Below are 25503 nucleotides of genomic sequence, written 5' to 3' on the forward strand. Positions count from 1 at the left end.
AGAAGGCAGATTACATTTAATGGTTTCATGGCAGTCAGAGCCCCCTGGGGAAAGTGACTTTTTATGTTCACCCTCTAGGCAGCCCTAAGAGCTCTCGTTCTCACCTAAAAGCTGTTGAGCTCTTATGAGGGTTAAAAGCTGTCCTCCCACCAAAGCATGATGATAGCAGATACTGAGGTCACCTTATTGGGACAGTTTGACGTCCCAGTAAGGCTACACAACATATCAATCCAATGCTCAGACAGCTTTACTACTCAAGGAGTAGTACCTATGGTAGAGAATTATAGAATTAGGGAAGGTTTAAAATTCTTTTTAAGAAGAGTGGTGCAGTTTAAGTGCATTAGCATGTGTTAAGAGAGAAAGGGAAACATCAATTTGCTTCTGTGAATGCATATTTTTTAATTAAAAATTACACTGAAAGCTTAAGAATATTTAAAATTTGCTTTATTATTAAAAAAAATATTTACAAATGACAGCAAGCACTGTTAAGCCAAAATCTTTATTGAGTATTTGCTTCAAAACAAAAGTATAAAAGAACATTAGATAACTCTTCTGAAACTTTGATCTGCAGAATTAAAGTACTTTGAGCAAGTGTTTTTTTACTCCATGAGTAAATGTTTTCCAACTTTTATTAATAAAGGTAAACAAATTTTATTAGTATAAAACTAGAGTTATAAAATTGACATAATTTACAGAAATGTCCACATTAGTATCAAATATTAGCAAAGCATGTTTTGATATAAAAGCTTTCAGACCTAGCCTCATTTTTGTAAAACCTTTTCCTGTGCTGGTTTAACTGTTTGCATGCATTTTATTTATTCCTTCTATAATCCACTTTAATAATCAAAAGAGACATATAAGGAAAAGTGGGAAAACACTTAAGAATTTCAGTGTATGTATTGGTATAGTATTTCTTTAGTGGGAATGAGTTTTCTTATAAATAAATAAGTCAATACAATCTCAAGAATTATTTTAAGAAGCTCATGTTTGCTTTTATTTTTATTTTAAGAGCTTCCATTAGCCATGTTACTAGAAGGCATTTGGATTTGGACCAGAGGTAGGTGCTGGTCTCTTCCCACAAGTAACTGGTATAGAACACAAGAGAATGGCCTCAAGCTGTGCCAGGGGAGGTTTAGAGTAGACATTAGGAAGAACTTTTTCACTGAAAGGGTTGTCAGACATTGGAACAGGCTGCCTAGGGAGGTGGTTGAGTCACCATCCCTGGTTGTGTTTAAAAGTCATGTAGATGTGGTGCTTGGGAATATGGCTTAGTGCTGGATTTGGGAAAGTAGGGTTAATGGTTGGATTCAATGAACTTAAAGGTCTTTTCCAACCTAAGTGATTCTACAATTCTATGATATGCAATGTAGAACAAACAAACAAAAATATATATTCAATATAAGGCATATTTGTTTGTTTAGAAAAGGTAACTTTACTGCTGTCATTATGATATTAAACACATGATGAATTTTGACTTATAGAGAGCACACAACGCTACTGAACCAAAAATGCTATGTTAACATCTCATATTTCATTAGATTACTCTAAGTCACCTGAAGTGACTTTTTTTTTCTAAAAAATATCTTATTTAACTTATCTTTCTTAATTAGTGGAAATAATAATAATAAAAAAATACACTCTGTATTGTCCCTGCTTTTTTTGAATCCAATCTTGCAAACACCTACTAGCCAGCACAAGAAGAAATCCTGGTTCTACAGAAACTGATGGCCTTCAGCTGCTCCAGAATCCCACCCAAGATAGGGATTACTATGCAGAGCAGTTAAAGCACCCCCAATGGACTACTTGTCTTCATGGGCACTGTGCTAGCAGTGAGTATCTGCAGCTTCACATCATTTTGTGGATTCATGGTTCAGTTTACATTATGTTATCAAAACAACATCATTTTCTAATGTTCTTAATTTTTTTCCAAAACAGTTTCTCTTCCTCTCAAAGACCATGCTGTTAATTTGTAATTCTGTGGATTCCATCTTGGAAAACCTTTAGGAATGAGCTAGTCTCGTCCTCCTTCTTGCTGTTCCCCCTGGGAAAAAAGAGAAAAAACCTCAAAATTATTACATAAAATTATACATAATATATTTACATCATATACTATATTTATGTGTGAAAGAGACATGTGAAGAAGCAAGAGGAAGCCTGATGCTTAATCTTTCACCACTGTGCAGGCAGCTAAGAAAATTATACTGATCTGTCAGCTTCTTAACATATCAAAATAATATAGAAACAGTGAGTTGAGAATCCCATAGTGCCCTTCTCACAGTGTTAGACTTCAGAGTCAGATCTCACTCTGAAGCCTTCATTCTAACCTGAAACACTGACCAAAGCACTTAATTGAAGTTGCTTTCAGATAGAAATACAGTAAGAAAAAACATCTAGAAATAGTGATTAGCAATACCAAGCTTTGCTAAAATGTCTTTAAAAAAAAAAAAAAGTATTAATACAACAGTTTCCTTTCAAAATCAGTTTTCTTAAGGGTTTTTTTTTCCCCTCCTGACTTTTAACATAACTGAGAATAATATTTGATAAATGTTTAAATGTATGTTTTACTTTTACCTTGTGTCCTCCTGCTTGGCTGTGGTTTCCGTACAGGTGCTTCTAAGAAAACAGAAATTTTGCAATCAGTAGGTATTTGTAAGAGCCTTTGAATTCAAACTCTTTAGTAATTTTGGAAATCCATTTCTGACTTGCATAATCTGTTTTTTAAGGTTTTCAGTAAATTAATTATTTTGTCCAACTTGCTTGTAGACTTGATCACCTGAAACATGAATGCTTATACAACAATTCACACATTTCTGTCATCTGCACACATCCGTCAGACCTTCCCAACAATTCAAAAGTATTTTTACATTTTAAGTATATGAATTAATCTATTATTTACACTGATCTCCTACAGATATTTACACTATATAGGACATTTTGTCCTTGTTTTTCATTCAACAAACGCCATCTGACACTGTCAGGGATGTACGAACTCGGGTAAATGTAAAGCCAGGAGCCAGTCTCAGCTTTTGTCAGAGGATGTCCAGGTCTGCTGTATAGATAATACTTCAGGAATTATTTATAAGTGATATGCCTGAAAATCAGCCACTGCAAGATGTTGGCCACATTTCCAGCTGTGTTTGGGGCTTAATATGTAACTGCATTATGAGTCCACATTATTGTTCCATATTTAGAGTTCAGTTAATTTTCTCAGAGACATCTGTTTTTAAGAGTACAACAAGGGCTATTGAACAGGTACCACACTCATTGGCAGATAAATTTGTTTTTCAAAATACTGACTCAGTGAAACCATGGACATTTTTTCCTCTTTCCAATCAAACCTTGAAATATTTTTATAAAGCAGATATCTCCTCTTTGGGAGGAATAACAATTAGCAAGCATAAGAGATAATTCTTCTGTTACTGGCTTAGGAATGATACTGCATTTTTCTTTCTTTATAACTATGACATACTTGGGTCATTGCTTAAGCAGCTGAGTTGGTTGTGGTTTCATTCTGAGGTACAGGGTACATAAATACATCATCCTGAGATACAGGTTTCACCCAATTGCAGGTGAGGTTAAACACTGGGTATCTGCACCAATGTGATAGCAAATTTCAAGCTTTGTACTAGCCTGACAAGGATAAAACATGGTCCACCCATTGTATGCTTTCTATACTTACACGCTGTCTATACAATTACACTTTCAGGTAAACCCCACGGTCGAAGATCATATCTATCTATTATTTTCAGGTACTAGTTGACTTCCTTGCATGCCTTGTTCTACTCAACATTGAACTTACAGAAACACTATGTTATAACTTTAGTATTTAGCAAAAACTTTAAAATCTAAAAGTAGAAACGTATTTATTTAACTTCATTCCTCATAGGACATTTTTTTTTCCTATGAGTTTAGTTCAAAGGCTGACATAATTTTTTTTTCTGCATTATTAGAATCAGAACTGGAGAAGTACATACTTACAAATGCAAATACAAAAGAAATTCTAAACAAGCTAATTCTTACCTTGAATAGGGATCATTAAAAAATTGTTAAACTTGAAGAACAAATTCCTGGTACAAAGCCAGGCTGAATTTATTTGGCTCCTTTAAGAGATTCCTTTTGAACCTTGACACCATTCAGCTTTTTCAAACCCAAGAGCTTCCTTCATTTAACAACAGAATAAGAGCAGGAAAATTCCAAGGCCCGTGATATTTTTACTCAAGCCCAGAGGTACAATCCCTCCACCCTATCCCACCTTCATCAAGCCAAGAATCCCTCATATCAACAGATAACATTAACACTGACAAGAAATAACTCAAGTTAAAAACAACTCACGTGGTCTTCTTCTGGATGTGCTGCTTAGAGAAAAGGCAATTCTTATGGTGCATGTTCTTTCAACTGTTCTACCTAAGCCTTGTGGTTAGACATTTTCTCTTGCCTAATCTTTTAGTTACTTTTAGCCACAAGATAAGCCTCAACATTTTTATCTGCAACATTAGTGAAATAATTATTTTGCAAAACAATTCTAAAACTCTTCTTGCTAAAACACTAACTTCAGAACTAAGTGATTTTTGTGAATGGATACTACAAAATCCCAACTAGAATGATCACTTCAGACAAAGCAGGTCTTAGTGATACTGGATTTTTAGATAAACTAACCTTCCAGATGGACTTTCTTGATTTCTCTCTCGATAATCTGTGGCTCTCCCTCAATTACTTTAGTAACCTTGGTGTACTCAGTTCCAGCTATGATAAGCATCAAAAACAAATCAGTTAAATCTGGCATAGTATTTTTCCATATGCAAGGAGCCTTCAGTGGAATCAATGTCATTTTGGGGGTGGAGGTGTATACAGGCCATCATGATATTCATGATCCTGCTGATTTCCTTGGTTATGCCACAGGTGATTCCTTCTCAAGGGGTAAGAGTCATTCCTTGCAATCTTGGCTTTAAGAATTTTTTCAGCAAAGACTGCCAATAAGCAGTGCTGGATATTGTATGAGTAGAATTACAGCCCATATGAAATAATTATTTTATTTTAGACAACGGGAATACATCAGTTTGTGACTGGATTCACATTTAAGTGCTTGGGAAATTTTCAGTAAAACAGAAGTAATTTGATGTAGGTAAAAAGGCCATTAAGCATGATCGCCATTATCACAAACAGTCACGAAGCAGCATGTGTATCTGCTTTATCGGCTACACTTATGGTAAGGTATTCTCATGGCAGCCAAGGGTAGCTGACTGGACAAATTGTGGAAAAGACAGAGAAAAATCAAATTATAACAAGAGACAAATTTGCCTGCTTGGTTCATTCTGTAAAGCGGGATGCTTATGCAAACTAACATATAATAGCAAGGAAAGAAAGAAAGAATTCAAGAGACAGTTTTGCATTTTCCGTATTTGCTACAGATAAATTATTTGTCTCTTTTCCTATAGGATCATTGCAAGACATATCTCTACAGATCATGTCTATTTAATTGCATACCTCTGTAACTGAAAATGATTACAGTTGTAATTGTTAGATTCTGGCACTAGACCTGTCACCAGAATTTTGAACAGTTCTACAGATAAAGCTTGCTACTGCTTTTTATATCCTGGTTGAAACCAGTAGAACATAGTCCAGGATATGGAGGGATTTTCTTGCTGTAGTTTCTTTCATTTTCAACTTTATTTTTAAATACTTAACACTGAAATAGGCATCTACAGAGAGCAAGTATTTCACATAGCTGGGGCACAGTATAGGATAAGATGAAAAACCCTCTGAAAGTTCCTCTTTCTCTTTAATTATTACAGGCAAATCCTGGCTTAGATCTGTAAAACTAAAATTTAGATATTTAAAACACAAGAGACAGATACAGTCAACAGTATTCATTAGCCGTACCTTGGCTTCTCTCTAAGACTAAGCTGTATTCTCAATTCGCTTGGTTTTGTTTGAAGGAAAGCTGTTTTCTATGTTGTTCAGCCACCAATAATTTTTTCACTTAACTGAAGTTTAAGTCATATCCACAGAACACTGATTTTGAAGGACTATCAGATTTAGTTCAGTGAACACACAGCTATCTGTGAGCTACTTCACTGGTATTCAAGTTTATAACTTATTAAAAAGTGAACAGAAAATGAAGTGGATTCAGTTATTTATGGCAAGAGAAACATCCACATCTGTGTTTGATCTTCTCAGTCAGGTTTACACCAACATTTACTAAAAACATAGCACTTGAATTCTCTTTTTTTTATTCATCATTGCTATTATAGATAGTTTTTCTAATCTACATTAAGCAGAGAACATTCCAAATTCATAGATAAGGATTAATTTCAAAAGCACAAGTTCTTTCACCAGTTTTCTACAGCTACTGGTTATATATTGCCAAAACTGTTAGAATTAAGAGAGAAAGAAGGAAAGAAAACCATTCCTTGGAATGCTACATTTGAAGAGAATTAAAGTTAATGCATTGACACCCATCACCTGTAAGCACTGGAAGAAGGATGTTAAACATGCCTTTAATTATTAACTTGAGGGCAATGAATATTCATTTCTGAAGAAGCAATAAGTAGGACGAATTTGATCTATTACAGTACTTTCCACTTCATAAGTGTTTTTCACAATTTGCTGGGAAATAAAGGATTTACAGCTACTGGAATAAATCTTCATTGCTCCCCTGAGTTTTAATCAGATAACTTTTTAAAGACTGATTTTTTTTTCATTATCAGTATAATAATAAAATCAGTTACACAAACTTTGATACTTTCTGTATATTCTTTCTGTATATTCTTTCAGATATCTGGCTCTTCATATATGGCACTCTTTTTTTTTTTTTTCCCATTAAAATTACATTTCCACCAGGTCAGTCTTTAAAATGTTGAGATTAACATATCTGAGAGGGGTTTCAGTTATCATAACCTGTTGCAAAAAGGTTAGTTATAATACACTGAATTACCTCCCTGAAGAAGTCTTTTGATTTCTTCATCTTCAAGTAAATGACCATCACCTTCAATAAATTTGGTCACCTTGGTAACCTCTGATAGGATACAGGTTATCGCAAAAAAATCATGTACAGAAAACATTTGACAATCCCATAACATCATAGTACTGAATTAATCCTCTCATAGCATTTTGCTGAATTAAAAATTTAATCTGTTAGGATATTAAATTCCATGTAAACACTGAAAAAAAATATATTGCATGATAAACAAGCAGCCTTAGCTCTTGAGCTGACTGAAATGTGAAGATGAGAGACTCCAACCAGAATGTTAGATGTTGACATTTCTCAGTTTCTGAGATTTAGTCTCAGGTATGAATTTGCAGTATGAGCTCCTTTGCTGAAAACACACAGTATCCATTCAGCAATTACTTATGTAATATAATCTTTAAAGGAAAGAAAACAAGGATACTGACCTTCTTCAAGCAATTTCTTTAACTTTTCTTCATTGTCTGAACCACCTGCAGTAATTCTGGTATATTTTATTTCAGGACCTCAAAAAAAGATGTGTAAGACAGAGAATTTTAATGTGGTATAACAGGATTGCCTGTTAGTTATTTTTTTCTATTTAATACTTGAGGTGGTTTTGCCTTTAACATGCCTTGACCTGCTTTTATAATAATTTTGACTTTCACTGTGTCCCAAATGAAACTGAAAGGTTTACAAATAGTACTTAGAAATATTCAGGAACGTGCTCAGATGGATTTGACGTATTTATAGTAAATATCTGCTCACATCCTGAAAGTAAGACACAATAAAAGCAGCCAGATCGTGAAATGGTAGAAAGAAACCTGTAAAAGCAGACAAGTTGCAAATACACATTAAAAAAATAATGATACAATTTTTCATTGTTTTGCCTACTGTTAAAATATTGTCGCTGGTTCTGTATATGTGTGTGTAGCACACACAGCCAGAGTTTGAGACATAAATAGGGAGTGGGAAGCATCAGGGGAAATTAATCTCTCCAGGAAATGCAGTTTAGGCATTAGGACAGAACTTAAGATATTTTTCTTTTGTATGTAATGCTTAACTTCACTAAGTATGGAGAGCTAAGCATGATTTACCTTGAATAATTCTTTCTTCTGTTACTTTTTTCTCTGTCACTTCCACAGGTCTCCCATCAATTATTTTTGTGTATGTTTTAATAATTGGTTCTACAAGGATTTTCAAATTAAAGACATTAATAAAGTGAAGAACAGTGCTACAAGTGCTGTTTTTGACATGCTGAAAATTACTGAAGCACACAAGGAAATACCACAGCATATTTTATGAAAATTGAAATGTTCAGAGGAGACCAGGAAATAAGTTTCCCCAGAAGTTAGGATAGAACCCTAGATGTGAACTTCTTAATGCCTCTAGAAAAGCAGAAGGCAGAGCTTACATCTCTGTCTGATATAATTGTCTTTCTAGCATGGAATCACATACTGCGTTTCTGATTGCAGGACAACAACCAGCAAATAATTCCCAGCTAAAACACATGTTACAACAGCATGCAGAGTATTTCTAACACTGTCTTGACTGTATCTATGGGATATAGCTAGGCAAAATCCCTTATTTTTTAAAAAGCATGAGAAGTGAGAATGAAATGATGCAATAAAATTGCAGCACTTCCAGAAGGTCTTCTTAAAAAAACAACAGTTTTCTAACATATCACATGAATCACCTATATAAAGCAGAAACTAACTAGGAACAGTGAATGTTTTAAATTTTAACTAATATAAATCGAGTTGCTGAAAGTATACCAACCTCCATGAATCACTTTTGTTATTGTCTCCCCTTCCCTGACTATTTTGAACTCAGGTTCCCCTTCAATTAATTTAGTAAGTTGTGTGATAGATGGGTCTGTGACATAGGAAAAAAACAACACATTGTGAATAGTCATAATGATATTTATGGTATTCCACGGAGCTGAGATGGAACTAGAATTATCCCTCCTGCCCTTAGTAAACCAGATGAATGTAATGGAGGATTTCTGAAATCTGAGAAACCATTTGCAGCAATGCTGTACAATCTTGCACTTCGTCCAATGCTATCTTAAATTTAGATCTATTGCACACTTAATACTTACAAGTTGTTGTTGTGGGTTTTTTTTGTTGATTTTTTTTTTTTTTTTTTTTTACTTTTGTGTATATTTTTAACATCTGTTGACAGTCTCAGACAAAAAACAGATCCTCAGGAACTGAAAGGAAGTCTTCCTCTCTCTCTCTCTATATATATATATGCTAAGAAGCTTACTCTGTAGCATTACTGGACTGTTATAACTATTGCTTTGCTAATGATCAGAGGTAAACAATTGTGTGAAAGCTTAGAAAAGAACTAGAGAGTGAAATGTTTGTTATGTTATTTCTTACTAATTGTACAGATAGCAAAGGGGAAAACAGGTATTTTAATCATAATTCCCTTATGTGGTTTTGGGGTTTTTTATTTGTTGTTTTGGGAATGTTTTTTAGGCTACCAGGATGAAGCCAGTGGTCACCCAGCTTAAAGAAAAAATGAAGTAAACTTCAGAGATCAACTGATACAATTTTAAGGATGCTTGTCAGCATTAATGGCAATCATTCTTTGAGTTGCATGGGAGAGGTCGCCTTGACTTCAATAGCCAAAGGAAACTTCTTCATTTTGTGCAAGCTCTATGGAACACACGAATCCAAAAGAAAGGTAAAGCCATAGCTTGCTATACTACCTAGTCTAGGATCAGTCTTTTGATTGTTTCAAACAGGTTTAACTCTTTATATCCTTTTAACTTGCCTGTGTATGGACAATGGAAGTACAATTCAAGCAGAAAACATTGAGGCAGGAAAGGGCAGACATCCCCCTCCAAACCTGGGGTTAGCAGTGGTTTTTCTTTTTTTTAATTGAAATCACAATCTGCCAGAACTTCCTGATATATGTTGTAAAAAGGAATCTGCAACTTTGCCAGCTTTATTCTATAGAAAATTGTGGATTCATGTGGTTTTGATGGGAGCTGCTGCTTGCTACTGTTACTACTAGCAAGCTGAAAAGAGCCAGAATTGTCTTTACTTGGTCTGTTTCTGAATCATCAGACTGTGTTGACCAGAAGTCATTCCCTGGAAGGTGTCCCAAAGCATAAACACTGTACTGGCAATAGAATGGGATAACTCTTCAATACTCACTAACCTCCCTCTCTGGGAATAACATTGACTTGTACATTTGACTACAGAAGTGCTCAGATATTTCATTTTTTCTTTAAAAGAGGGTTTTGTTTCAGTTAACTTTTAACTTCTAAACATCATGTAAAACACCTAAACTACATATCCTGCCTCTGGATTTAACATAGAAGAAAAGGTACTTTCAGAGAGTGATTCACCTTTGTCATAGGAAGATTTCTAAAATATCTTGAATGAATTACCATACAGGAACTTTCATCCATTTATATGGATCTGTGGATCTGATTTCCTAATGGAGACTGAGCAACAAAGATTGGCATGTATGCTAGATAGTGTCTAATGCTAAATGGGATGTACAGACAAGCTGCTGAAAAAAGCAAGATCATGTCACTTCTGCTGGGAGGAAGCCCTCCCAGAAACAATTGTTAAACAGTCTGGATAAAATTTTTGCAAGACACCTTAAACTGTCATTCTTCTTAAGTGAGCTCAACCAGATTCATTGACAATATTTTTATTTCAATAAGAAACTGGAGCTCATTAACAGTGTATCTGATCTAGTGAAACCAATGAATGCCTCAGTTAAGTTATGAACCACAAGTGATTTTTAACAGTCCTAGCCCCATTTTCTGTTCTCTTCAGTCCCACCACTAATCTTTAACTCATACTTTTGCCTCAATAAACCAAAAAAGAATGTTTAGCTAACCATCCTTTCTAGGCATCCAACAGATATTGATATTTAGAACTGACTGAAAACTAAAGAAAATTATCAGATTTTTTTTTCTTCAAATTGCATGAAAAAAATCTGCTTCATTTTTCAGTAATAATGGTTTTGATTTTAAAAGGGATATTTTTAAAGTGATGGCAATATTTGGGGCACTTAAAATAAATTGTTTGAGAAAAGTTTATTTTAAAATATTTTTAAAGCCCATACTAAAAGCAGAACATCCATTTAGGATGATCAACAATGGGAAAATTTTAATACAAAATATTTCAGCCAGTTCGAATTACAATATTTGTATCTTTGCTCTTCCAGCAAAGTGATTAATATCCTGGATTTTTTATGTATAAAATGCATCCTGTTAAATATATACAATATATATTCTGTATATGCATATAAACATATACAGAAATATATATACTAAGGGCCTCATTTACCTTCCTTTCTGATGATGGGCTGGACGTTGCTTTCAATTATATTAATTTCTGAAAGTATAGAAAGTGGAATATAAAGCGATTCCATTCTTACAGTTTCTTTATGGCAATGATAAGTTAGATTTGTTCTGGACATAGAGACATAGATGAAATCACAGATTGTAATGAATGGAGAAGTAACTCAATAGTATCCAGAGTGTTGATTTCAGTTCTAGTTACTAAATGTTGGTGTATACAAGTGATCTACAGGTAGAATCTGCTGGCATACCTTTGTGACTTATGAAACCCACTGGTCCTGAAACCCATGATAATGTGAGGTGCATAGTAATGATGGCTCATTCAATTCCCTCCATTAAGATTTGTACAATTTCCTGAAGTATCTTAAATTCAAACTTTGCTCTTTTCATTGTGCAGCTGACCCGGTAAACAGAGGAAACCCTCTGACATTCAGAACTATTCTTGCACTTGATAGAACACCATGGAGCCCACAACTATGGTGATTTTGGGAGATCAAGTTGTCTTTCTACACCTAAGACAGACTCAAGTATTCATTGAACATCTCTGATAGATAATTATCTGTCATATCCATTAACTGGTAGAAAAACATTCACTGGTAGAGGTCTCAGCCTTCCTGTTCCTGCATTCAACTAAATCAAAAGTTAGAACTTTCTTGATGTCAGACATTGGCTTCCCTTGCTTAGGTTTACAGGCATTGCTTCTTGTGCCATTCTCATTGGTCATGGGACATATAATAATAAAATCACAGAATACCTTGAGTTGGAAGGGGCTTATAAGACCATCAAGTCCAATTCCTTTCTCCTCATGGAACTACCTAAAACTAAACTATACAGCTAAGAGCATTGCCTACATACTCTTTGACAGTCTTGTTGACATAGCTACTTCCCTGGGAAGCCTTGTTCTAGAGACTGGCCAGCCTCTCAGTGAAGAGCCTTTTCCCAATGTCCAATATGAACTTCCCCTGACACAGAGTCAGCTGTAGCCTGCGATGAGATCACCCCTCAGCCTTTTCTCCTCTAAGTTAAGAAAACACTAGTGACCTCAGCTGCTCCTCATAAGTCTTGCCCTTAAAAACTTTCACTATTTTGGCTGCAGTCCTCTGGACACAGTCAAATAATTTTATGTCCTTCTCATATTAAGGCATCCAGAACTGCTCAGAGTACTCGAGGTAGGACTACAACAGGGCAGGGTAGAGTAGGACAACTACCTGCTTGGACCACCTAGCTGTGCTGTGCCTTATGCACCGCAGAATACGGTTGACCCTTTTGGCTGCCAAGGCACATTGTTGACTCATATTCACTTTGCCATCAAGTTAGGTTGTTCAGTTTTTTTGAGTATTTTAACTTCAGTGTGTTCATTCTCAATTTTCAAAAGCCGAACGTGTTAAGACTCCATTTCTGCTGAGAAATGTGGGTAGAATCCTATATAAATGTAATAATCTGCTTAAATACATATTCTCACAAGCCCAACCTTCAGCAGGATCTTCTTCTGACAGCTTCAATAGGATCTACTTTATATGAAGAAACTAAATGCAAACCCTGAGAAAGGCTACAAGGGAGCAAAAAATGTTCCATTTTTTAACATGGTCAGAACAAGTGCCTCCCATACAAGCCACGTATTTGTATGTATGGAAAACAGGTAGCGTATGTACATTTTCTTCCTCTGTAAGTACTTATAAAAACAAAAATGCATCTCAGTGCAGAGCCTGATCAATGCTACATCTTGTAGAGAGAAGCAGTACAACTCTGTGATACACCAAGCACTGAATTTTGGCTAAAAAGAGAAAAACAACCTCTTCCATATATATCTTGCCTACCCGAAAGAGTCTGAACAGCTTACACCAGGGTTACTTCCCTGTCACATATCTGGAAAGGGAAAAAAGTACATACAGTAACACAAAAGCCAGAAACATTCTACTGTGAGTTTCTCCTCCTGTGCTTCATTGGCAAACCTTACTTTCCAAGAAATTTCTCTCTTTTTGATTGAAAATAAGATCTACATTAAAGATGTGAATTAGCAGCCTTTAAAAAACAATCTCAAACCCATCTGGAAGTACTTAAAATGAACTTACTGTAAAATGTCAGTGGAATCTCTTGGAAGGTACTGTCACGAACAAACTATAAATACAGAAAAGTAATGTTAAAATTTAAAAGAAAGAGCACTTGCCATCTCGTTTCCTAATGAGTGTGGGTAGGATTCATTGCTTCACTCATCTAAACGTTAGGCTACATATTTGCCTAGGCCCTCTCATTTGTTATTGAGGTAGAATGTAGTCTCAAGAGGATAGGTGAGATAGACAAGGAAGCCTCTTTTTCTCCAGAGGCTATTGAGGCTGGTAGGTTTAATGACATCGCAATTTCTTTCAAAGAGGGATTGCCTCAAGGATTTAGAAGTTTATTTTGCTGGAGTGATAAAGTGTACCCGAATCAAAGAGTAAATTTGGGCCTGTTCACATTGGAGGTGTCCAAATGCAAATATTCTACAATTATTTGGTGCTGAAAAACATAAATTCTAACTGTGGAGCACGGTGTATCATTCATGATTGTATTTGGATAACTGGAAGCTATTGAATGTGTTCCCTGCTGAAGAAACAGAAGGACCAGATAATAACTTATGAATTATAGCACTCATAGTTTTGCATATCCTGTCTAAAAGATGAAGGAATAATGATTTAAGGAGTACCTTAATTTGAATATACTTAATCAGCTTCTTCAGGATTGTGAGTAACTGATCATTTCCAACAGGCAGATCTGACAAAAGAAATAGGCATGTAAGAAAAACATACATCTGTGTTCATTTTACTTTCATTTACAGTGACCAGGAGATACGATCACTCTCAAACACACAGTTGTCTGCTTGAACATATGCATTCTTCTATATTAGTGAAAAAGATAGCCCATAGCATCTTGTCTTCCACTTCACTTACATAAAATTTCAGAGTTGCCATAGTTTCAAGCTCAAAATGAGTAGTAAGGTAAATTTTCTGTTTCTTATTCCACATAGAAATTGTCTCTTCGAAGGAATTAACTTTTTTAAGTTATTATATCTACATAATACATAAAGAAGAGAGCGTATACATTCCATGAACAAATACCTGCTGGATACAGGAGTTTATCAATAACATGAATGACACCATTGGTTGCCATAATATCAGATTCTCTTGATTTCAGTTCATTAACCAGAAGAGTATCATTCACCTAGCAAAAGATGAAAAGAGAACAAGAGTTGTCAGGGCCATTAAAAACAAAAGCCAAAACCCTAAGTCAATGTTCAGAGAAATACATTCCATTTTGTAACGTGGATAGACATGGAATGTCAAATCCCTGTTACAAGGCTGTATCAGAGAGACATCTTTTCCAACACTTAACTGTTTTCAAGTAGAGTTTCCCTCCTTGGATAGTTTTAAGTATGTTTGTCACACCAGGCTCAAAGCCACTTCCAATGAAAACTCCTTGCGTCAAGTGGTAAAGGAGAATGTTTCTGAGAGCATTTTTGTCTCCTATTTAATAAGAAGAGAAAAGCAAGAATAAAAATTAAGTGGTAGTTCTTTCTGGAAATTCTAAGAATTCACACAGGCTTTAGCCAGCATTGGGCACAGTATGAAAGAGACTACCATAAACATTTACCATCTGAATATTTTAAAATTACGACAAAAGGAAAAAAACAGCTGTATGACAAAAAGGCACTCAGAACATAATCATAAAGCTGCTGTGAGAACAATACAGAAGAACAGAAACGTGGTCAGCATTTTCCTATTTTTCTATGTTATTTTCTCTTATTTGCTTGCATCCCCAATTGGAGTTTTTTGCCTTTTTCTTAAATATGTTCCACAAATAATTTGCAAACACAGTAATTTCAGGAGCAGTAAGCAGTTCACTTAACAAATTTAACCAAGCTAAATTTGACTCAACACTGCTGCAATTAAAGGGAACCATAACTAACAATAAAGATCATTATTCTCTTGTGACAATGCCTTTCTGAGACAACTAGGGAAAACTCATAACTCACATCTTTGCCCATCTAGGGGTCACAGAAAGTTGCTGTTTACTTAATATAGAAAATAAGGAGTCATCTGGAGTGCTGGTTTGCTTGAATACAGATGCAGGTTGGAGAAGTTGGGGAAGGGGAAAAAAACCCTATTCAAGGGATGATTTCCATATTTCAAAGCTGGAGATTCCTATTTGGCTGGAAAAAAACAACAAAACCAACCAATAAAAAACAAAAATGAAAATAAAACAAAAAAAACAGCTGTCATGAGCATTAAATGGATTCTGGAGTCCAAGTTAGTGTCCTGACAAGGTGCGCTGGCTCCATGGAGATTTAGAGTCATAGGATAGGTTGTAGGAATACTCTTGAACTGCCCAGCATTTCTAAAACATATCTACTTATCTACTTGCCACTACAGGGAATACTGAACATTCTATTAACAGTTTTAAGCTAACGTTACACTCTGATATTGATTGCTATCAGAAGTTTCAACCTTGATGAAACTGTAATGGAAATACTGTCCAGTTATGATTTTTTTCCTTGTGTCTTATTCAGTGAACATTTTCCTTTTTCTGCTTTTTGCTTTGATCACAGATATTACTGGAATTTACAACTGAAATGCAATTAAATGCTCTTTCTCTTCCTACTAAAACTAGCACTGAGATTTTGTGTAGCATTGGTAAATGCAGAGCCTCAACAGGGTCATTCTAAAGCTGTTTCATGAACTGTCAGATCACCTTTGTTCTATGCCACAATGGTAACTGGAAAAAATAATCCTTGTTTTATGTCTTTCTTACAGATAAACAAGCTATTTCTTCAAATCTCCTTAAAAAAATACATACTTAAAGGTTTAATTTTTATGGCGAAAACATTATAATATCTTTAAAGTAAGACTAGGTAGAATTCCAGAAAGTAATCTGACAAAATATGAACATTCTGCTGAAAAAAAAAAAAAAAAAAAAAAAAGCAGCTAAATTAAAATCTCCTCTGCCAAGCAGAGTAAGCAGAAACTGAGTCAAAATTTATAAAAACTGGTACATACAGCCCTTTGAAAAGCAGAATAGGAAATACAGGTTTATTCTTAACTATAGAAATATTCCAAAATGGTATGGAACTTGGATACAATGTCATTGTGAATTGAAGACAAAAACAATAGATAAACTCAATCTTAATAAAGCAACTATATACTCCAATAAAAAACAGAACAATGGTGTTCATCCAGTTGTTTCAGTTTTGAGACAAGCTTAGTTTCATTTTATGGCTATCTAATGTTAGCCACTTAGGCTATCTGTTAATTTGTTGTTAATTTATTATTACTTTAAATGGCTGAAGACATAATTCAAATTCACAGTGCCTCTTTAGTGAGTTCAAGGCTGAACAGAGCTGGAGCTGCTGCTTATCAATGCTCTGAGAAGGACTCTGAATTCTCTAAGGATTCATGGGATTTGGTTTCATGGCTTCAAACTGTGATCAGAAAAGAGCCAGAGCAGAAAATGTGACTGACCTTCTGGATGAGGAATTCAAGGCAATAACTCATCCCACACTTGTGCACAGGCCAGATTCACATTACTCTAAAATAACCTAAAAATCCTTATAGTACTGTGACCAATCTACCCCTCTGGTGGGAAATTCTGTAGGAGATTCTCTCTGCATTTCCTCTCTTATTGAAATAAAGCATGACATTTTAGAAACTACTTTTAAATCTTGCGAAAAATCTATATAATTAAGCATTTGAAAGTGTAAAATGGAAAAAAAAATACATTTGCATTTAGCAATATATATTCAATATTTAACTTGTAGAGAACGGGTGGTATCAGAGATCACTAGGTGGAGGCATAGAAGAGAAAGGAAAAGAAGTCAATACTATGTATCTTCTAATGCAATTGTCATAAGTAGAAAAGAAGTGTGATAGAAGACTTTTCAGTTTTAAAAATCTATGTCAAGGTTGAATTAAGAAAATCTGAAGCTAATTAAATTAATGAAGTTTTTAATTTGGAAGCTTATTATACTTTGGAGTAATATATAAACTATTGAAATTTTAACTTAAATTCAGGTTGGATGCTTTTATCCAAAAAAGTTATTTTCTGTATTCCCCAAGAAAGAATTTGTTTAGGGAAGTCCTACAACCTGCTCTATGCAGAAGGGAAAATGTTTTATCAGATATCTTTTGTCGAACTAATACACTAGCCATATTTCCCATCCATTTTGCTTTTATTTCTTGTTTTCTTATGTTACTTACTTATCAATATTTCCTTATCATCATCAGTTAAGCCTTTAAAAGCATCATTAGTCGGAACAAACAGAGTCCATTCTCCAGGCCGTGACAGAACGTCATCTAAATCTGCAGCTTTCACCAGACTGAGGAAAACGCTGTTCGGAACAGATAAAACACAAATACACTGTGTTGAAGTGTAGTAACTGTACTTGGGTGCAGAGACTTAGTTTCCCCATTTTTTTTCTGATAGTGCATCAATCTTTAAACACTCTCACTCTTTCCCAGATACAAGACTGTGGAGGAGGGAAACAAGAAAGGGAAACAAAAAAACCAAATGACAGGCTTAAGAGTAGCAGACTGAAGAAAAAGGGATTTTAAAAGGATTTGAGAAAAAAAAAAAAAATACTGGCAGGCTAGATCAGAGCAGAAATCATTGAATAGAAACCCCACAAATCAAAAATATGAAGAGAGGACATCAAGGTTAGTTGCTCTCTCTAGATATATTTAGATGCTTGCAGGAAGGGGACAGAAATATGTACTGGAAGAGCATGCAATCATGCTGCAACCATACAGAATTGTACTGCTCCTTAATTAAATCTCCAGACTCTGCTGCATTCATGGCTGTGAATGTATCATCCAATTCCTTTTGTCCTCTCACTCCCCTCATTCATGGTGTGTTACAGACCCCCATGTGCCAGCAACAACCATTCCAGCATAAAGTCTGGGAGTCCTTTCAGCATACATCTGGAGGAGAACACTATTTCGAGGTAATAACCCCTTCTCTGCATTCTTTGCCCTCCCAAATCCAGCAACTCACAGTCCCCAACTATTTCTCAGATCAGCTGTGCTGGATATACAGTCATCTTCTGCAGAAAAATCTCAGTGATGTCAAAACTGCTACTCACCTAAAACGCTTATCATTTCTCAACATTTCATGCAATGTCTTTTCTGCTGGATTGATGATCTGTCTGAAGACGTGAATAAAACCATTCCTTCCTTCTTTACTTCCTCTGACCATGCATGAATTTTCAACACATACAGCCTGATTAAAAGACAAACAACAGTAACTATTCACGTAATGATACACATTTAAGTATATTTGATACAATTAAAGAGATAAATGTTTCCCAGCAGGCTCCCAAATTTTAAAACAATATTAATATTTATTTCCTACAGTGAAATTGTGTGTTCTTGCCAGGAAATCTGATATTGGTTGAGAAAGCAAAAGTAGCAAAATATGGAGTTAGTTAATATAGTGTAACTCTTTCCAAACTTAATTTTTTTGTTTCCTTTGAGAATGTCCTTTATTAGTTCTAGAAACTAGCTTTAAAAAAATGCAATTAATGGTAAGTGTTGGGGGTTTCATTCAGCTTTGTCTCTTTGTTCTTTTGTGATTCTTAATTTTCATAGTTGAGATATATATTGTTAGAAAGACCCGTTCACTTACTGTGCGATATACAAAGACCCGGAGCACTTTTCCTCCAATTGTCTCCAGCTCTTGCCCATTGTACAGTTCATTGAGTCCAACTTTCACTTTTATAATGTGATTCTGAAGGATCATTTTAAGAAGACGTTGGTCCATCTTTAAGGTATCATCTACAAAGCCAATTAGATATTAATATGTAGTGATTTATACAGTGAATTTTCATTCAAATAAGGTTAACTGAGGACACTATATTAAAAAGACCATGGAAATACTGAATCTTTCTTTGAAATGCTCAAGTTAAGGCCTGGACAAATAAAATAAATTGTTAAATAGTTTCTGCAAATTGCCATTCCTTAAACTGAGTCATAAATTTTTTATATAGTCCTGATTAATTGCTATAAGTAATATGGCAGATGATTCATATGTGGGCCTGCTCCCCCTTCTGAATGACTGCTGAAGTTCCTATTGCAACTTTTTCCTTCTTCATTAACAATTCTCCTTTCCCATGATCTGTCTGTGGGGTTTTTATATCTTATTTTAGTGATACTATTTCCATTAGCAAATGATACCACTAAAAACAAGCTGTGCAGCCTGGTGATTAGGTTGTTTTGTCTTTCTGCATGGTATGTAATTTGAAAGGATTAAGTATACCTATTTCTCTATGGCTTTCTTGGGACTTACAACAAGAACACTGTATCTTATTTGAAAACTGTTAGGGTTGCATATATTTATTTTGACATACAGAGCATAAAATTTAAGGCTACTAACCTGAGAAAGCACCGTTCAGAGGTGCCAGGAGAGTGTATTGGCCTTCTGGTCTTAGAGAAGATGCCAGTCCTAGTTGTACCACCAGGTCTTTAAAAGTAGCCTGTTGGTCACCCCCAAGCTCAATAACTTCCTTGGCTGCAAATAAAGGAATTAGACAAGGTATTTTAACACGATTTATTGCCTTTCCTGACTTTGATTCTCCATGCTTATCCATGACAATAATTCTGAAGGAATCTAGGTAAGATTGTAGAAAACACTTCCAGTGTCAGAAGTTTTTCATATACGTCACTGACCAGAATCAGGAATCAGCACTCGATCAATGAGGTGGATAACGCCGTTGCTTGTCACAATATCTTTGCGTTTCACCATCTTCACTCCATTCACAGTCAGACTTTCACCATTACAACCAACTTCAACCGTGTTTCCTTCCAAGGTTTCATAGACAGCTCCACCTGTGATAGCTTCAGAGCACTGGAGAGTATTTAAAATATGGAACTTCACAAGAGCTGTGGAGAAAATGAAGGAAGCTCATATTTAAGTGTTTGGACACATATGTATTTATATATACAAAATTTATGCACAGACAGGGATAAATTATTACATTTACATTATTTTTAAAAGTTTGTTAACTTATGTAGCATATTTGATTATTTGCTTTCATATTTTTTTTTTAAATTGAAAGTTACTGATATGAAAATTGATACTATCAGCCTCTGTGGCCAAAAATCCTTCACATGCCTTATATTATGAAAACTATGCTCATTTAGCTGTGATCTCCATGTAACAAAGTATATAACTCAGTGAGTGCAGATGGTATGCTCCAAATGGACCTCTGAGTACAAAACTCTACAGTCTATGCAAAGTCAGCCCCAGAATTATACTTTTTTATGCCTTACTATACAAGCAAGATTCAGTTTACTAACTTCTGTGGGAACCTAAGCAATCAGCCAATAATTTCTACAAGCACACTGAAAGAAATAATAAAAAAAACACACAAAAGATGCCATGTTATTTCAAGATTCCACTTTTACTCATTGTCTCACATTAAAATTAGCCCAGATCCCTCTTTTCACCATTCTGCATTGAGATACTGCATAGTGACTTAATCAGGCTATAATGAAATAATGGAGACCTTGTTTAGTACAGCAGAGCTCATAAATGAGAATAGAAGCATGGCCTTCCATTTTTTAGTGGGCTATTACATTATTGTTCACATAACTGACTGATTCAGTTATTATTTAGTTTTCTGGTAGTTCTTAGAAGAATAAGTGTGCTAACTGTTAGAGTTTGTCAGAATATATATTATGAATTCAGTTGAGCATGAAGGGCAGAATTTGCCTTTTACAAAAACATGTCCTTTCTGTAAGAAAAAGCTGTTAATGAGAAATCAGTGTCAGAAACCCACATTCAGACACCCCTGCATTTCTAGATACAGGAGACCCTATTGGAACTACGCAGCTGAAGTATTGGAAGCATCAATGTGCCTTTATTTTCACAGAGTCCTTTAAAATTTTTTGGAAACTAAGTTGTAATTTAATTTGAATCCTTAGGTAACTGGAAAAATCAGAAACAGAAGAATTCCTCCTGTATATATGAAAGTACAGGTGTTTAACTTCAGAGCTACCAAGATAATGTAGTTTCTACCTTCTGATGTATTCGCCTGTATTCTCATTTGCAAAAAAAGGTTACTTACCTTCAGAAGCCACCTTGTCAGCCATGATCCTTTCTAAGACTCCCCTTGGAAGATTCTCAAAAGCATCATTAGTAGGAGCAAAGAGTGTGAAGTGACCAGGCTTTCCAAGAATATCCAAGACATCTGATGTGATAGCAGCAGCCTAGAAGATACATATTTTTTTTAATGTTGTTTTTTTAAAATATTATCAAAATATATTAGCTGTCTGATTTCACCTAGAGCCCACACATACTTTAATTCTAGACTGAGATAAATTTTATAGAAAGATGTGTTAAAAAAGAATTGACAAAAAGGAGTAGAAAATTAATTTTGTATTAAAAGTGTCTTGTTAATATGGAGTTACCTCCTTAACTCAGCAGACAGTAATCCATACATTTTGATAGAGGTGACAACAGAGCAGATTTTCTTATTATTATGGCTTAAATTTTTAAATTAAAAATGTGAACATATATTTTTTTGACAAATTAGATCCAAGCAATAGTTTATCAAAGCTAGTAATTTGCCCCTGAAATAATAAAAATGTGTTACAGGTATATGACTAATTTGATTAAGTACAAGGAGGAGGTTTTAAATCACAACAGGAGGCTGAAGAGTGATGTCATTGCTCTCTACAGCTTCCTAAGGAGGGGAAGTAGAGAGGGGGGTGCAGAACTCTTCTCCCTGGTATTCAGTGACAGGATTCATGAGTATGGCCGAAAGCTGAGTCAGTGGATATTCAGACTTGACATCAGGAAATGTTCCTTTATGGAGAGGATGATTACACGCTAGAACAGGCTTCCCAGAGAGGTGGTCAGTGTCCCACACTTGATAGTGTTTAAGAGGCATTTGAAGAATGCCCTTAACATGCTTTAACTTTTAGTGAGCCCTGAAGTGGTCAGACAGTTGAACTGGGTGATCATTGTAGGTCCTTTCCAAGTGAACTATTCTATTCTATTCTATTCTATTCTATTCTATTCTATTCTATTCTATTCTATTCTATTCTATTCTATTCTATTCTATTCTTTACTGTTCTATACCATTCTAACATATCTAGCACTAGAAACATTTTAGTATCATAGAATAGTCTTGGTTAGAAGGGGCCTTTAAAGTTCATTTAGTCCAACACCCTCAGCAACGAGCAGATGAGGATTCAATCAGATTAGGATGCTCAGAGTCCTGTCCAGCCTGACCTTGAATCTTTCCAGGAGTGGAGCATCTACCATTTATGCTCACATTTTTCATTACCTCAGTGTTTGAAAGGAAAACATTTTTTTTCTTTCTTTCTTTTTCTTTTTTTTTTTAATGTACAAGGATATATTCTCTCCTATTTATGTAGGACATTTGATCCACAAAAAGGCAGAACGGACTTATGTAAAATATACTTTGCCTTTTTATATAGCTATATTTGCAGTATTAGCTGGACTTCTTAGTTTAATTTATTCTGTCTCCTACTGAACTAAACCTTCTTTTTCCAGGTTTCATGCACAAATAGAAAAGACAGCAAGAAAAACTAAAACAGAGAAACATTTTTATTTGTGTTCACTTACTCTAAGAGATGAAAGATCATCCTCAGCTTCAATAAAATCTTGAATAGTGTTTCCAACAGCAGTCAGGACACGATCAATGACATGAACAACTCCATTGGTAGCAATTTGGTTGCCATGGATGACCCTGGCACAGTTAACAGTAACAACCTGTATTTAAAGAATCAAGCATTAAGAAGATTAAGCATTCATTTTATCACATGCTTCTTACAGATTGGCAATGTATGTGCTGTACTGCTGTACATTATATATTCACTGTTGTTGTTCCAGTTTTTATTTTAAAATTTAAATAAAACATTTTAAGACTCAAAGGCTGACTAAACTTCTGGAAAGATAGAAGCAGATTTATTCAGGCTAGATTGATTTAATTTTAATCTTTGTTTGCTACTGCAATAATTCAGATTTGTTTTCCATATCTGGTTCATATGGTGATTGTCTTGGCTTTTACTGGTGTAAACTGTAGTCCAATATAAACATTTCCAAGTATTTATGGCAACAAAGTGACTTAACTGGGAGATATCTAGCATTTATAAAGATTATTTTTTTTTTCCAGTCTGTAACATTCAGGATGTACAGCGCGTGTCCCTAACAATCCAAGAGATAAGTGATGTACTTAGGCACGCAGGATATCTGTTGTTCATCTTGAAACATGTAAGAGTTAAACAGGATTTGCTGATGGACTAAAGAGATTGTCTCAGCAACCCACCAAACTGTTTTACTCCCCCTCCTCCCCACGATGTGTACCTGAGAACTGGGGAGTTTAGTGTGGGACATGCTGAGATTGGAGACAAAAGAGTTCTATAGCTGGTGCTGGGAACAGAATACCCAGTGATAACCAGGCCGTGAGATTTCATGAAAACCACTGACTTAGCAGGACAAGACAAAGAGTGCTGGTCTCAAGCCACTTCCTAGGATCGAACCTCCACTGCAATAAACTAAGCCTATGGTGCCAGTTGTCTCAACCTCCTCTTTTGCAATGGCTCATCTTAGTAATTAGCAGAACAAAGACTATCTGCAGGACATAGCCCTGGCACCACACCTACCCCCCTCCTATCTCAGAGGAGCATGGAGAAAATAGAAGAATTTTCTCACTTATTCAGGGAGAAAGTGGGGGTGCAGTAGGCAAGAACTGTATAAAAATCTGGGACACTATGGGTGCAGTGAAGCACTTCCCCATCTGGAACCACTTCCCCACCAACAATGTTGCTGGACTGTGGTGGTAACTATTCTCTCGCTTGCTGTCCTCTGTATCTCTGCTTTATCCTTTCTTCTCTCTGTGTATTTTCCTCCCTGTCCTATCCCATCTAGGGACTTTGTTGTGTTGCTCCAGTAAAGTTTGTTGTGCGTGTGACGTGTGACCTCATTTGTGTCTTAATTTCACCATTTGGGATCACCTTTAAACTTCTCAGGTCAACAAAGGGTGCAGCTGCTGTGCACCTTGTCCCACGGGAGGGAAGGCAGAATCCAGCCTCACCCAGCCTCCCACTTCACTGAAGAGTGTTAGAAAGCAAAGGGCTTCTGCCCCATCTCTCCTAAGACCACATGCCAGCCCCAGAGCCTATTTGTGCACCCAATGTTGTGTTATCTTTGTTTTGTCCTGGCAAGATCACAAAAAATTGCCACGTATCCTAATACCGGATCATGATGCAGTCAGATAGTGAATCTATGTCCCCTACAATCTTAAATGCCTCTTCTGTGCACTCCAATTCAAACAAAAGGCTTTGTCTTTAAGGAAGAAAGTTAGATCTCATTTGAACTTTGATTTCTAAACAGCAAAGACTGCATGTTCATTAATTCTTTCTTAGCATTTAGCAGACACAGCAGACAAGATTTTGAGAGAAAATGTATAACTTTTTGTCAGTGACAATCATGTGTTAAACTTCCTATAACTTATTTTCTCAGCTATAGAAGGAAATAAAGAAAAGAGTAATGGTTATAACTGAATAATAATATTAGGGGAAAAAAAGAAATACACTTACCCCATTAGGATAATGGTTAATGAGCAATTTCTGGCCATTATACATAGACACTAGTGTCATGCCATTTTTGAGATCTTTTGTCAACATTCGCTTGTTCACCATATGGTGGTGCAGAGCATTATATAGTTCAATATTTACATTGTCAACTAAATTCCTATGAATTTCCTATAGACAAAAAGAATTTATTAATTAGAAGCTTCAAAACAGTCTTCCAGTTGGAAAGATGTACATATTGCTCTACCTTAACATATGCTTTCAATATATTTAATAATGGATATTTCCTGTTAGGAGACACAGCTTCGAAATGGAAGAGATCTTGTCCCAGACAAATCATTGGAGGAGCTTTGAATCTATATTTATTTAACTAAAAACATACTAAAAGGACACCTGAATCACTGACAAAGTAAAATTATATTCTACATCATCAAATTGCTGGGATTCCTGTGTTTCCCCAAAACTATGCTAAATAACATTAATGATAGCAATATTTCTCATACAAATGCTTAAATAGGAAACATTTACAGTTGCTTGGTGCTCCTGAAAATAAATTCAGACTCTCTAGCTTCAGCAAGGCATGTTAAACATGTACATTCTTTTCTTATAACCTGTGCAATGTCATTTTTTAGTCTAAAATATCA

General features: G+C 35.3%; 1 protein-coding gene across 13 annotated transcripts in view; it reads right to left on the reverse strand.

Moving 5' to 3' along the window:
• Positions 1–480: 480 nt before the first annotated feature.
• The window catches only part of POSTN (periostin), a 35221-nt gene continuing 10198 nt past the window's right edge, over positions 481–25503 (reverse strand). The window contains exons 5-24 of one of the 13 annotated variants that reach the window (XM_051638921.1): positions 24866–25030; positions 22890–23036; positions 21364–21505; positions 19964–20176; positions 19671–19805; positions 18924–19072; positions 18382–18518; positions 17501–17631; positions 14643–14773; positions 14369–14471; positions 13957–14024; positions 13346–13391; positions 11260–11307; positions 8723–8818; positions 8041–8130; positions 7393–7470; positions 6935–7015; positions 4657–4743; positions 2572–2613; positions 481–2041 (exon numbers count right to left, since the gene is read on the reverse strand). In XM_051638921.1, coding sequence (XP_051494881.1) covers positions 2001–2041; positions 2572–2613; positions 4657–4743; positions 6935–7015; positions 7393–7470; positions 8041–8130; positions 8723–8818; positions 11260–11307; positions 13346–13391; positions 13957–14024; positions 14369–14471; positions 14643–14773; positions 17501–17631; positions 18382–18518; positions 18924–19072; positions 19671–19805; positions 19964–20176; positions 21364–21505; positions 22890–23036; positions 24866–25030 — 2130 coding nt within the window. In that variant the 3' untranslated portion in view covers positions 481–2000. The remainder of the gene's footprint in view (positions 2042–2571; positions 2614–4656; positions 4744–6934; positions 7016–7392; positions 7471–8040; positions 8131–8722; positions 8819–11259; positions 11308–13345; positions 13392–13956; positions 14025–14368; positions 14472–14642; positions 14774–17500; positions 17632–18381; positions 18519–18923; positions 19073–19670; positions 19806–19963; positions 20177–21363; positions 21506–22889; positions 23037–24865; positions 25031–25503) is intronic. The other 12 variants (XM_051638931.1, XM_051638833.1, XM_051638844.1 and 9 more) reach the window with 12 other exon arrangements.

The sequence above is a fragment of the Apus apus genome, chromosome 1 (genome assembly GCF_020740795.1).
Source record: "Apus apus isolate bApuApu2 chromosome 1, bApuApu2.pri.cur, whole genome shotgun sequence".
Taxonomy (NCBI): domain Eukaryota; kingdom Metazoa; phylum Chordata; class Aves; order Apodiformes; family Apodidae; genus Apus; species Apus apus.